Source organism: Xyrauchen texanus, chromosome 9 (genome assembly GCF_025860055.1).
Source record: "Xyrauchen texanus isolate HMW12.3.18 chromosome 9, RBS_HiC_50CHRs, whole genome shotgun sequence".
Taxonomy (NCBI): Eukaryota; Metazoa; Chordata; class Actinopteri; order Cypriniformes; family Catostomidae; genus Xyrauchen; species Xyrauchen texanus.
Window position 1 is genome coordinate 30,997,336 of NC_068284.1, and position 13,358 is coordinate 31,010,693.

The following is a 13,358-nucleotide window of genomic DNA, read 5'->3' on the forward strand; positions in this document are numbered from 1 at the left end:
ATTAGCACTATATAGGACCCATGCTGTCAGACCAGTGACCTTCAAAGACACAGAGAGAAAAAAGTTTTGCTGACAGTGACCATGAGTCCCTGAAGCCCATGCAAACTGGTACTAGAGGAGTGACAGTATGTTCAAGTAAACTTCCACCCAGAGGGACTGAGTGGGCAAGAATATGAATCTTTGTGTCTTCCCACCAGTCAATGGGGAGTTCGAAGCAGAACACGCAGCTGTGCCCACATGTCATTCACTCTTCCGTCTTGTCTCTGAAAAGCTGTTCCCAACTGAACGCACTTTGCAACTCTATTGCCACCGTGTCTGTGAAAACAGCACACACTAGATCTTCAGGCTTGATCACCACTACCAAGAGGAGTTCTGGAAAGCTGTATATCAAGTCACTTACAAGAGCCCCAATAAGTATTTGGATATATATATATATATATATATTTTTTAATTAATTAAAAAAACATATTTGATCCAATTTGGAATGCCCAATTCACACTACTTTTTAGGTCCTTGTGATGGCGCAGTTACTCACCTCAATCCGGGTGGCGGAGGACAAGTCTCTGAGCTTCTGAGACCGTCAATCCACGCATCTTATCACGTGGCTCATTGTGAATGACACCACGTAGACTCACAACATGTGGAGGCTCATGCTACACTCCACAATCCACACACAACTTACCATACAACCCATTGAGAGTGAGAACCACTAATCACGACCACGAGGAGCACCCTTCCTAACCAGGGGAAACAGTGCGCCTTCATTCCCAGGAGATCTCAGGTTTGGGACACTGGTTGATTCCTCCTTAGCCCTCGTGGGTCGCAGTTCAGCGGAGGAACTCGCCGACCCAAGCCACTGCGGGTACCGCAAGCTACCCTGTGCTGGTATAGGTGCTCCACAGGTAAGGCCTCCTTCGGACTCCCCCTGTGTGTAACACCACGGTTCTGTCCCCTCTGGCGAGCGGACTCCCGTGTTTCCCTTAGGCAGTCATGGCTGCCTCGGTTGCCGTGCTGTATGTTCCCCCCTCTATGAGGCTGGATCCACCACCGCACCAACTTTTCCACATAGGCCCTAAGCAGGCCTCTGATGGTTTTGCCATTTAAACTTGCCTCCCCTCTCGGGTAGGCATGGCCTCCGCAGGGTCTTCTCCGCCCTGAATAAGGGCTAAGACCCCCTTCCCTCAATGCGTGTAAGGGCCCCGGCCTTAGTTGCTGTATGCGAGAAACATAGAGAGAAAAGAGGCCCGGCCAGGCTTGGCCCGTTCCCAGGTTGGCGGCCAGCACCTTGTTCCCCCCTCCAGGGTAATGATAAGGAATCCTGATGGCTTAAATGGGGCATTGGGGAAGGGTACGTGCAGCCTGATACAGTTGGTCGTCCTGCACGTAAGAATACCTGCTCGCTCCTGTATCAGCAGTTCACGTACACGGTTAAGCGCATGGCACTTTTATAAGTGGACCCCTAGTGTCGCTTCTCTGACACAACGTGGAGAGAGCGACAGAAGGGGAACGTCTAGGTTACGTATGTAACCCCCGTTCCCTGATGGGGGGAACGAGACGTTGTGTCTCCCCTGCCACGTCGCTGAGCCGAGCCACTGTTGTGGCCGGACCATTTCCGGCTCTTCAGAAAAATCCTGAATGAACTCCCATATTTGTGCCGCTTAAATACCCGTATGTCCGGGGGCGGGACATGCAAATACTGGTTGCCAACTCTCATTGGCCTTTTTTCATAGTCCAGAGGTGAATATCGGCGCTCAAGAGAGACCCCTAGTGTCGCTTCTCTGACACAACGTCTCATTCCCTCCATTGGGGAACGGGGGTTACATACGTAACCTAGACGTTTTCCCAGGAGGTCTCCCATCCAGGTACTGAGCAGGCTCAACCCTGCTTAACTTCAGTGGGCAAACAGTCTTGAGCTACAGGGTGATATGGCTGCTAATTAAACTCATGTCTAAATAGGAAGCATTTAAGTGAAGTATTTAACACTTTTAAAGCGGTTTGTTTAGCCTGTTTTTAGTGCGTTTAACTCACGCAGCTCAAGCAGGGAAATCCTCAGCATACTGGATTATTTAGATCAGGGGTGCCCACACTTTTTTGTGCGACGATCTACTTTTAAATGACCAACTCAATAAGATCTACCTACTAAAAAAACACAGTTTCATTTAAAATAAGAAAATACTTGTTGGGACAACTGCATGTATCCCTACATGGAATTCATCTTCTAATTAATAACAAAATATATAATAATGTTCAATGTTAATGTAATAATGTATCATTCAGTTTTAAAACTAAACCCAAAACACCTAGGCCTACAGCACAATAGATTACAATAGCCAGGGCATTTACCTTATTCTGATGATGAGTAAATGTTGACCAAGCAAGGTTTCGTTTATTCAGTTGCCATGACAACTAGGTTTGCGAATACGCAACTGAATAAACAAAACCTCGCATGGTCAATATTTACTCGTCAAGTGCAAGTCAGGCAAAAAGTAAAAGAAGGAAAGACATTATATTTATTTTTATTAAAATTTAACGAAAGTACATTTAAATTTTGTGCGATCTACCAGCATTGCCTTTGCGATCGACTGGTAGATCGCGATCGACGTATTGGGCACCCCTGATTTAGATGAATCCATATCTAATGTTTTGTTCTATAAACAGGTGTTTCTCTAGATGTTTCTTTTGCTGTTTATATCTTGCACTGTTAATATATTTATTTCTCGGCATATTTAATTATCATCACGATGCATCTTTTTTGTCTCATATTCGTTATCATTGGCAAAATCAAAAAAAACCTTCGGCAACTAATGTTTCATCAGTAATTTGTTGATGAGATGAATGCTGGGCATAGTAAAATCCAAAAAGACCAGCAGTCATAAATAAATGTATCGTAGAAGACATAATTAAAGCCACAAAATTAACTACAATAAAACAATCTTGTCACATTCTCCCAATAAAAATACCTCAGTTCAGGGAAAGATCTCAGGGCAAATGTTGTTGTTTTACAGCATCAAATCTTTTGTGGGTATCAAGCTATAAAGCTTATTTATTAATTTATATCATCTCTCTAATCATGTCAATAAAAGCAGTTGGCAAAGGAAGAAAAAGGCGACGTGAGAGGTGCGCTTTATCACAACCTCCACCTTCGATCTCTACTGTCAATGCAAATCCAAACAGCTGAAATAGTGACACATAGAAACATGTGCCGTGGATGATTTTTATATCTCCAATAGTGTTATCTCTGTTGCAACAGTGTGCGTGCCCTGATATACTGCATGCTTTGCTCTCCCATCACCTGAGCAGGGGAAAAAATGATAGCTAGTGGAAATGTAGCTATTCATTATTGTGAGAGACATGCATTAGGCAGTCAGGGCTCATCTCTTCACACATTTCTTTCTGGACACGGTGTGGATTTGTGAGCAGCGAGTGTATACAGCTGGTCCCTACAGAGATACATATCCCAGTGTTTTTGTTGATAGAAGAAGACCAAGAAACAGCAGAAAGACACTGTTCAAAGTGAAGTGACAGTTTCTGATGATGCATGCTTAGTCATGCTTTTTTAAAAGCCTTTCAGCCACATTTCAAAACCTGTTTACCAGATCTCAAAACAAAATGCCATCCTGGAAAGTGAGTGAAACTGTGTCTAGAAACAATGACTACATTTATATGCAAATCAATGTTCTTCTTTTAATAAGAATATGGCGATATTCTTTTAAGACAATTTTCTGGTTCCCAAAATTCTACTTCCCATCCCTGGTCTTAGATTATTCAGAATATGCTGATTAAATCTATACAAGAATATTCCAATAGCTTAGGGGCACGCAAACATCTCTTTAAAAATAAAGGCTTAACCAGAATATGGACTTTAAAAGGATAGTTCACCCAAAAATAAAAATAATTCTCTAATAATTTACTCACCCTCATGCAATACCAGATGTGTATGAGATTATTTATTCTGCAAAACACAAACAAAGATTTGTGTTGCATGCACAATGATGTGCATGCAAACGTGATCATTGTATAAGGTTTGCTTGCTACTGATATGAGAAAACTGGATGATATAACTACAAATAAACTGGATGATATAACTACAAATAAAGGCTTTTAGAAACCACTAGGTCAATTAAAATGTATAACAGAGAAAGAAAGGATATTTATTTATACTCTGAACCAAAGCTGCAAACGCATCGAAACTAAAGTGGATTAGGAATGGGAAATCCATTATCGAGGATCACAAACTTTAAAAATTTTCAAAAGTTTAAATATAAGCATAACCAGGATGGCGAGAACCAACAGCCAAAGTGACATTTACATGATAACCTACTTTTTTTTAGTTCTTAGGTTTCATTTTAATTTAAGCAAAGAGCTTAGATTAATGCATCATTTAAATAAAACCTTTGAAGTCTTTTTCCATTTTAATATCCTCCCCTTTGCTGCCCACTTTCTTGAAGTTGTGCTGCTGTATTTTATTAATGGCCTGAACAGTTGGTGTGACAATTGGTGTGGTGGGAAATGGGCTGAATACATTTTGACTCATCTTATTTAATAAGTCCACAGCAACAGACATAAAAACAAATTAAGTCCTTTTTTTAAAAACAGTGGACAACAGTAACTTTTTAATGTGACTTTAAAGTATCTAGGATCAAAATGATTGTGACAGGCTGGTAAAAATTTAAGAAAAATAAATAAGAAATGTCCCCAAAAATATTTCTACTCATGGTCCACTTATAATGAGTTTTCCATTGCAAAAACAAAGTCATAATTTAATTTAATATGACTACTTTCCACACTTTCTCTGACCCTTTTTTGAGGCTTTTTTCCTACATAAATGCCCTATATTGATATGATAAGAGAAACAGAATATGAGCTGGTTTGTTGTAGGGTTCATTATAGTTTTTAACATTAAGTTAAGTCTCTCAAAAGTTCTCTCACAAGATCAAGGACAATTCACCTAACAATATTAACAGACCTGTCCCATGAGTCAATTATAGGTCAGATCTACAATTCAAGATGCAAAGATAGCAGTGGTGTGCAGTCAGCCTCTTCAAACCCTTCAGAAAAGGGGTGACATAAATTGAGAAAGTTATTTAAATTATGAAACTTTCTTTCCCTAGTTTATTATTAAAATGTATATGCTTTTAATAAAAAATACATTAAAATACAATGATATACAACTTCAATAACAACTTAAAATAACTGTAGACTACCTCAAATATTTGCATTGTTATTCCTGTTTGATGGATAATGACAGCCCCCATGACAGCCAATCAAAACTGCTCATTATCATGCTGTAGTTCTACGTTACTAAGTCCCCCTGCACAGTGTGGTGAACAATCGGACCAGATGACATTCCATGAGCCAGTTTATGCCAGAGCCCCTCTCTAACTTTCAAGGCAAAGAAAAGTTAAAACATTGTGACTGGATCGTGGCAGGACAAACATAAACAAATGTTAAGCACAGCAATCAGATAAGCTGCACAGACAACTGCCAGACACCCCTCACAAGGCAGGAAAGATCTTCCAACACGTTGGAAAATCCTTCTCAATAGTCAATGGTCAACTTTTATTCCTAATATGGACACCAACTGCAACACATCCATTCCATGTTTGTTCACAGAACTGTTTATGTAAATTGCAGTTGTTCAATTAGCACAATAGTTCACACAAACTGAACTATGGTGGTATAAATTAATGGATGCATAATATTTAATCTTTCAATATCATGTTTGGTCTTTATATCTTCAGAAAATGCCAAGAGTATTTTTGATGAGGTTTGGGAATGGAAAAATGCATAGATGAGACTTAAAATACATTGTTCTAACTATGTACTTTAAAATATGCAAATGTTCCACACAGAGAAGGGAGGGCGACCCACAATGTGTGGGCCCCATCTGATCTCAGCAGCCAATCATAACCCTGAAACAATAAGCACCAAACTGAAAGGTCCTCGTCATCAGGAAGGTATAAAACTATCCTACGGATGACCACACGAGTCCCTGTCCAGAGGGTCATTAACAGGATACACTCCTAAAACACCTTTGTTCAGGTCTCACACTATGAGAGAGAGAGGCAATAACAGAATAATAATTCTGAGTTCCTGGCTGTTTTGGGAGCATTAACAGAATAATGAACATTCTAAATCTGTGGTCTGATTGGTAGGAGATGTAATAGATTAAAAGTCTCCACTTCACAGAGAGAGAGAGAGAGAGAGAGAGAGGATAACAGATCAACCGATGTTCTTAGTGTCCATCCGAGAGACAGAAGAAGAGCGACTGAGTTCCGAGACTCACTACAAGAGACTATTGCAAGTTCAGAATCCCTATACCAGGGCTATAACTACAGCGAAGAGGTTTAGCTTATATTAGGGAGAAAGAGAGGATTCAAGATTAAAGATGGCCCTGCTGATGGCTGCCTCCAATTCTTTTGTAGTTTTTGTTTGTTTGTGTTAAGTAATTTTTTCCAAATCAGATTTACCAGCATTGAACTGCTGAACAATCGGCAGCACATACCAGACAATCTTTTCCTGGTTTTGGACTATTCAGATATTTTGCTGGACATTTTAGTCGGAGGCACATCTGTGTTGTTTAAGCGTGCTATGAGATGAAAGCGAGGGAAGCAAGCCAGTGCGCTGGCCAAGTTCCGACAGTGTGGCTTTCATCTAGCGAATCTCCACTCTCTCCCTAACAAAATGGACAAACTACATCTCCTTACCCATACAAACAAGGCTTTTCAAACTCTGCTGCCTTGTGCTTCATAGAAACCTGCCTGAGTGAAGCCATTCTGGACAGCGCGTTACATCTGCCCGGCTTTTAGCTGTTCATAGTTAATCAAATTGCGGAGTTAACGGGGAAAACGAGAGGCGGTGGAAAATGCTTTTACATCAATGAAAAGTGGTTTACAGATGTAAAAACATTAAAAAAGATGTGCTGTCCTAATATGGAAGCACTCTTTATCAACTGTAATCCTTTCTACTCTCCGTGGGAGTTTTCCTCATTTATTCTGGTGAGTGTTTATATTCCTTCACATGCGTGCATGAATGCAGTGCTGCAACAGCTGGTTGCTCAGATCACAGACACGGAACAACAATACCCGGACTCACTTATTATTAATCTGGGATATTTTAATAAAGCTTACCTCACCCATGAACTGCCCAAATAGCACATTACATGCCCCACCAGAGACACCAGAAATTCATTGGATCATTGCTACACAACAATAAAAGATTGTTGAAGGAGTGGTTGTGGTGTAGTGGGCTAAAGCACTAAACTGTTAAGCAGAAGGTTGTCGGTTTGATCCCCACAGCCACCACCATTGTGCCCTTGAGCAAGGCACTTAACTCCAGGTTGCTCTGGGGGGATTGTCCCGTAATAAGGGCTCTGTAAGTCGCTTTAGATAAAAGCGCCTGCCAAATGTAGAAATGTAAATGTAAAAGATGCATATCGTTCTGTCCCTAGAGCAGCTTTGGGACTCTATGACCACTGTCTGGTTCATCTTATTCCAACCTACAGGCAGACACTAAAATAAGCTAAACCTGTTGTAAAGAATGTAAAAAGATGGACCAATAAAGCAGAGCTGGAACTACAAACCTGCTTTGACTGCACTGATTGAAGTGTATTTGAGGCTGAAGACACCAATCTGGATGAGCTCCCAGATACTGTGACATCATGTATAAGTTTCTGTGAGGATATGTGCATTCCTACTAGGACTTATTTAACATACAACAATGACAAACCATAGTTTACAGCTAACAACCTGTATCAGTCTGAAGTGGTTTAAAGGACATTACTAACTTCAATACACCATTCCCCAAAACTGTAGGGAACCAACAACTGGCTGACGACTTGCACGCGTTTTTACTGTAGACATGAAAGACCTAGTTTCACACCCCACACCTGCTCTGACCTTCAATCCACGCAAACATCAACACCTCCTGGAACCCCCTCTCCTCCCCCCTCCTGCTACTCAGCCTGTACTTTAGATCTGTGAAGAGGATGTGTGCCATGTCTTCCAGAAACAAAAGACCCAGATGGTGAGTCACCCACTTGTCTAAAATCTTGTACTGACCTGCTGGCCCCATCTACACACAGATCTTCAATAGATCACTGGAGCAATGTGAAGTTCCCTACTGCTTCCAATGCTCCACCATCATTCCTGTCCCAAAGAAACCCAAAATCACAGGACTTAATGACTTAAGACCCGTCGCTCTGATGTCTGTGGTCATGAAATAATTTGAGAGACTGGTGTTGGCCCACCTGAAGGACATCACTGGACTCTTCTAGATCCCCTTCAATTTGTTTATTAAACAAACAGGTCTGTGGATGATGCAGTCAGCATGATATTGCATCATATCCTGCAACATCTGGACAGACCAGGGACATTTGCAAGGATCCTTTTTGTGGACTTCAATTTGGCTTTCAACACAATCATCATAGCTATTCTCCAGATTAAATTACACCAACTATGTTCCCATGTCTATCTGTCAGTGGAACACCAGCTTTCTTAAGGACAGGCAGCAGCTTGTGAATCAGGGGAAGTTTAATCCCAGAACATGTGCGATAATCACTGGTGCCCCCCCCACTACTCTTCTACCTCTACACCAATGACTGCACCACCAAGTACCCCTATGTCAAGCACCTGACATTTGCAGATGACACTACTTTCATCGGCCTCATCCACGATGACAATGAGTCTGTATACATAAGGGCGATTGAATGGCTGACTCACTGGTGCAGTCGAAACAACCTGGAGCTTACCACACTCAAAACAGCGGAGATGATAGTGGACTTTAGGAGGATCACACCAACATTGACCCCACTCACCATTATAAACAGCACTGTGGCAGCAGTGGAGTTATTAAAGTTCCTGAGCACTACCATCTCAAAGGACCTGTAGTAGGAGACCCACATTGACTCCATTATGAAAAAGGCCCAGCAGAGGTTGTACTTCCTTTGTCAGCTGAAGAATTTCAACCAACCACAGGTGCTGCTGATACAGTTCTACTCAGCAATCATTGAGTCTGTCCTCTGCACTTCAATAACTGTCTGGTTTGGTTAAGCTATGAAATCGGACATCAGAAGACTACAAAGGATAGTTCGGACTACTGAGAGGATTATTGTGGATATACTGTCCTCCCTTCAAGACCCGTACACTTCCAGAGTGAGGAAAAGGGCTGGAAAAATCACTCTGGACCCCACTCACCCAACCCACTACCTTTTTGAACAGTTGCTTTCTGGATGGCGCTACAGAGCAATGAGCACCAGAACCATCAGTCACAGGAACAGTTTTTTCCCTCAGGCTATCCATCTTATGAACAGTTAAAACTGCCCCATTGAGCAATAATTATGTGCAATACACAGCTTAGTCTATTTGTATTTATGTAGATCCTCACTCCGTCCTCGTCTGCCTCTCTCTGCCAAACGTAACAGAACGATCGACCCACCTATGGATCTAGAGGTTCTTCAGGCAAACTGCCGCCTCCTGAATTTGAGGCAAGGAAGCCTCCCGGTGGAGGACCATGTTAGAGACTTCCTGGACCTAGCGAGGGCCACTGACTTCCCTGACTCCTTCCTGGCGGTGTTCTTCCGGGATAACCTGACCGGTTCGCTCAAGGAGCGGTTGCCACCGGCGACGCGCGGCTGGTCGCTCCGCGATTTTGTGGAGGAGATGCTGCTGGCATGCGGCTCGCCATTCACTGTGGATGTTGTGGAGGAGGATCCTGCCTCTCCTCCCACAGTGGTGACCCTCCAGTCGTCCATGGCTCGTCCTGTTTCGCCTGCCCCACCTACCAGCAAGCCAACCCCCACGCCTGCCTTGATTAACGAGCCAGCGCTGCCAACTTCGTCCGCTCGGAGGAGGAGGAGAAGAAAGGCTTCCGCTTCCCAGCTCACGCCAGCCACGGTCAGCGAGCCTGCGCCCACGCCAGCCACGGTCAACGAGCCTGCGCCCACGCCAGCCACGGTCTGCGAGACTGAGCTCACGCCAGCCACGGTCAGCGATCCAGCGTTGCCAGTCTCGTCAACCCGGAGGAAGAGGAGAAAAGGAAAGGCCTCTGCCCTCCAACCTCTGCCTACCTCGGCCAAGCAGCCAGTGCCTGTAGCCTCGAACATCAGTGAGCCAGCGCCTGTAGCCTCGACCGTCCCAGAGCCAGCGCCTGTAGCCTCGACCGTCCCAGATCCAGCGCCTGTAGCCTCGACCGCCCCTGAGCCAGCGCCTATAGCCTGGACCGCCCCTGAGCCAGCACCAGTAGCCATGACCGTCCAAGAGCCAGCGCCCCTCGAGCCTCCCAGGGCTCCTCCTCTCAAGCCTCCCAGGGCTCCGCCTTTCAAGTCTCTCGAGCCTCCCAGGGCTCCTCCTCCCGAGCCTCCCAGGGCTCCGCCTCCCAAGCCTCCCAGGGCTCCGCCTCTCAAGTGTCTTGAGTCTTCCAGGGCTCCGCCTCTCAAGTCTCTCGAGTCTTCCAGGGCTCCTCCTCCCGAGCCTTCCAGGGCTCCGCCTCTCAAGTCTCTCGAGCCTCCAAGGGCTCCTCCTCTCGAGCCTCCCAGGGCTCCGCCTCTCAAGTCTCTCGAGTCTTCCAGGGCTCCTCCTCCTCCTGAGCCTCCCAGGGCTCCGCCTCTCAAGTCTCTCGAGCCTCCCAGGGCTCCTCCTCTCGAGCCTCCCGAGCCTTCTAGGGCTCCGCCTCCCGAGCCTCCCAGGGCTCCGCCTCTCAAGTTTCTCGAGCCTCCCAGGGCTCCGCCTCTCGAGTCTCTCGAGCCTTCCAGGGCTCCGCCTCTCGAGCCTTCCAGGGCTCCGCCTCTCGAGCCTCCCAGGGCCCCGCATCTCGAGCCTCCCAGGGCCCTGCCTCTCGAGCCTTCCAGGGCTCCGCCTCTCGAGCCTTCCAGGGCTCCGCCTCTCGAGCCTTCCAGGGCTCCGCCTCTCGAGTCTTCCAGGGCTCCGCCTCTCGAGCCTCTCAGGGCTCCGCCTCTCGAGCCTCCCAGGGCCCCGCCTCTCGTGCCTCCTAGGGCTCCGCCTCTCAAGCCTCTCGAGCCTCCCAGGGCTCCGCCTCTCGAGCCTCCTACGGCTCCGCCTCCAGAGCCTTCCAGGCCTCTGCCTCTAGAGCCTCCTACGGCGCCACCTCCATTGGCTCCACCTCCAGAGCCTTCCAGGCCTCCGCCTCTAGAGCCTCCTACGGCGCCACCTCCCTCGGCTCCACCTCCAGTGTCTTCCAGGCCTCCGCCTCTAAAGCCTCCTACGGCGCCACCTCCCTCGGCTCCGCCTCCAGAGCCTTCCAGGGCTTCGCCTCCCGAGCATTCCTGAGCCTCCCACGGCTCCGCCTCCTGAGCCGCCCTCTGCTCCGCCTCCTGAGCCGCCCTCTGCTCCGCCTCCTGAGCCTCCCTCAGCTCTGCCTCCTGAGCCTCCCTCAGCTCTGCCTCCTGAGCCTTCCATGGTTCTGCCTCCCACACCTCCGCCTCCTGAGGTCCCTGGGCCTCCCGAGCCTCCCTCAGCTCCGCCTCCTGAGCCTCCCTCAGCTTCATCTCCAGAGCTTACCTCAGCTCCGCCTCCTGAACCTGTCCCTGTCCTGTGGCCGCCTCCTGAACCTGTCCCTGTCCAGGTGGCCAACTCCCAGGCCTCCTGAACCTGTCCCTGCCCTGTGGCCGCCTCCCAGGCCTCCTGAACCTGTCCCTGTCCTGTGGCCGCCTCCCAGGCCTCCTGAACCTGTCCCTGTCCTGTGGCCGCCTCCCAGGCCTCCTGAACCTGTCCCTGTTTGTTTTCCTTTCCCGTCGATCGTTGTTTGTGCATGTCATGATAGTCTGTATGTTTAAATCCTGCCCGTACTCTCCTTTGATGGTTTTTCATGTTTATGTTGTGTTTTCCCCTCATGGTTGTTTTGTTTGTTCCTGGTGTTATTTTATTCTAGTTATCCTGTTCACCCTTTTTGCTCATCTCATTAAAAAGAACTGCACGTAGATCCTCACTCCTCGTCTGCCTCTCTCTGCCAAATGTAACAGTATGTGTATCAAATATCTAGCAAATAATCTTTGAGTTATATGTGTCAATAGATATAAGGTTTTCACCTTTTTAATTAACAGAGAAACAGCTATTTATCTTTCATAAGACAATAGTCATACCATTATACCATTACCATTGATACATCCAATTCAACCACTTACATAATTTTATCCTATGCAATTTATTAACCTATTCATTTATTTTATATTTTAGCAAATGAGTAAAATTTTGTAGTTTTTGTTAGTTATAATTGTTTATCTTTTTTAAATAAAACTAATTTTATTATAACTGTGTGTTCCTTATGTTGATGATACAGAAGAGCTCTAAAGGGTTAGGACGAATTTGACAAATCCTTCAGATTGATCAGATGACCAACTCCATCCAATTAACATATTTCTAATTTATTGAATGGTCCATTTGGATAATTTATTTTACTGTTAAGGTGAAACTCGTTAGCTGGTGCCCCAAGGATGGAGGGAGTGGCCGTCTGATATTAATAATCATGCACACATACACCTTAAGTGAAGTGTGATCAAAAATTACCACATGTCTTGTGTGAGGCTCAATTAATTTAAATTGGTGCCAGGGAGATTCTCACTACAATAGGATATTTTGAAGGGTTCTGAAATGCATTTGTATTAGCAGAGTGACAGAAAACCTGACCAATCAAATGTATTTTTTTCACCTTGGGGGTGGCTGTTAGCAGTCGCACCTACACAGCTCCAAGTAGAAGGGCAAATGCGTTGACCGTAAATTATGAACATATTCCTTCCTGCAGCAGCATTTGCGTGAGGCTGATGGTGAACAGTGGGACATGTTCCAGCTACAGACAGAGCAAGCAGTCTTAAAATCCATGGAGGATTTTACATGGACAAATCCATATGACATCATTTCTTTCAAGCAAATGGACTAGGAGGGAGTAGGGGTTTGAAGGGGTACCCGGTTTATGCACTGCACGCAACTGAAAGACAGTACATTCATATTTACCTGTTGTAAATATCGTCATCTTCTCCTCCCCAGCCCCAGTACTCGTTTGGGAAGCCGTTGATTTTGAGGAACTGTTTTTTGCTAAGGCCGGACACCCCTCCAAAGTACCCTGCATAAGGCAGCCTGCAACAAGAATAGACATTAGTCATTCTCATTGAATAATGCATATGAATGTCATTGCATTGCATCAAAGCAATTGGCATCTGATAACAAATGATGCAAAACCTTTTCTCAGTTATGCTTTCTAAATGACACTATCAGAACTATCTTCCCTTTTTTTTTTACCATGTTGCAGTTACTTTTAATGGGTCGCTCAAAATAATCAGACGATATTTTATAGTGCCACAGAGACAAAATTAACATACAAATGCCTTACTTAGTTGTCTCTGCATT

The 13,358-nt window shown here is 45.3% G+C and overlaps 1 protein-coding gene across 2 annotated transcripts in view; it reads right to left on the reverse strand.

The window, feature by feature from the left end:
• Positions 1–13,358, reverse strand: part of LOC127648729 (beta-1,4-galactosyltransferase 2-like) — a 198,933-nt gene that overhangs the window by 24,713 nt on the left and 160,862 nt on the right. For both annotated transcript variants that reach the window (XM_052133457.1, XM_052133458.1), the window contains one exon: positions 12,966–13,088. In XM_052133457.1, coding sequence (XP_051989417.1) covers positions 12,966–13,088 — 123 coding nt within the window. The remainder of the gene's footprint in view (positions 1–12,965; positions 13,089–13,358) is intronic.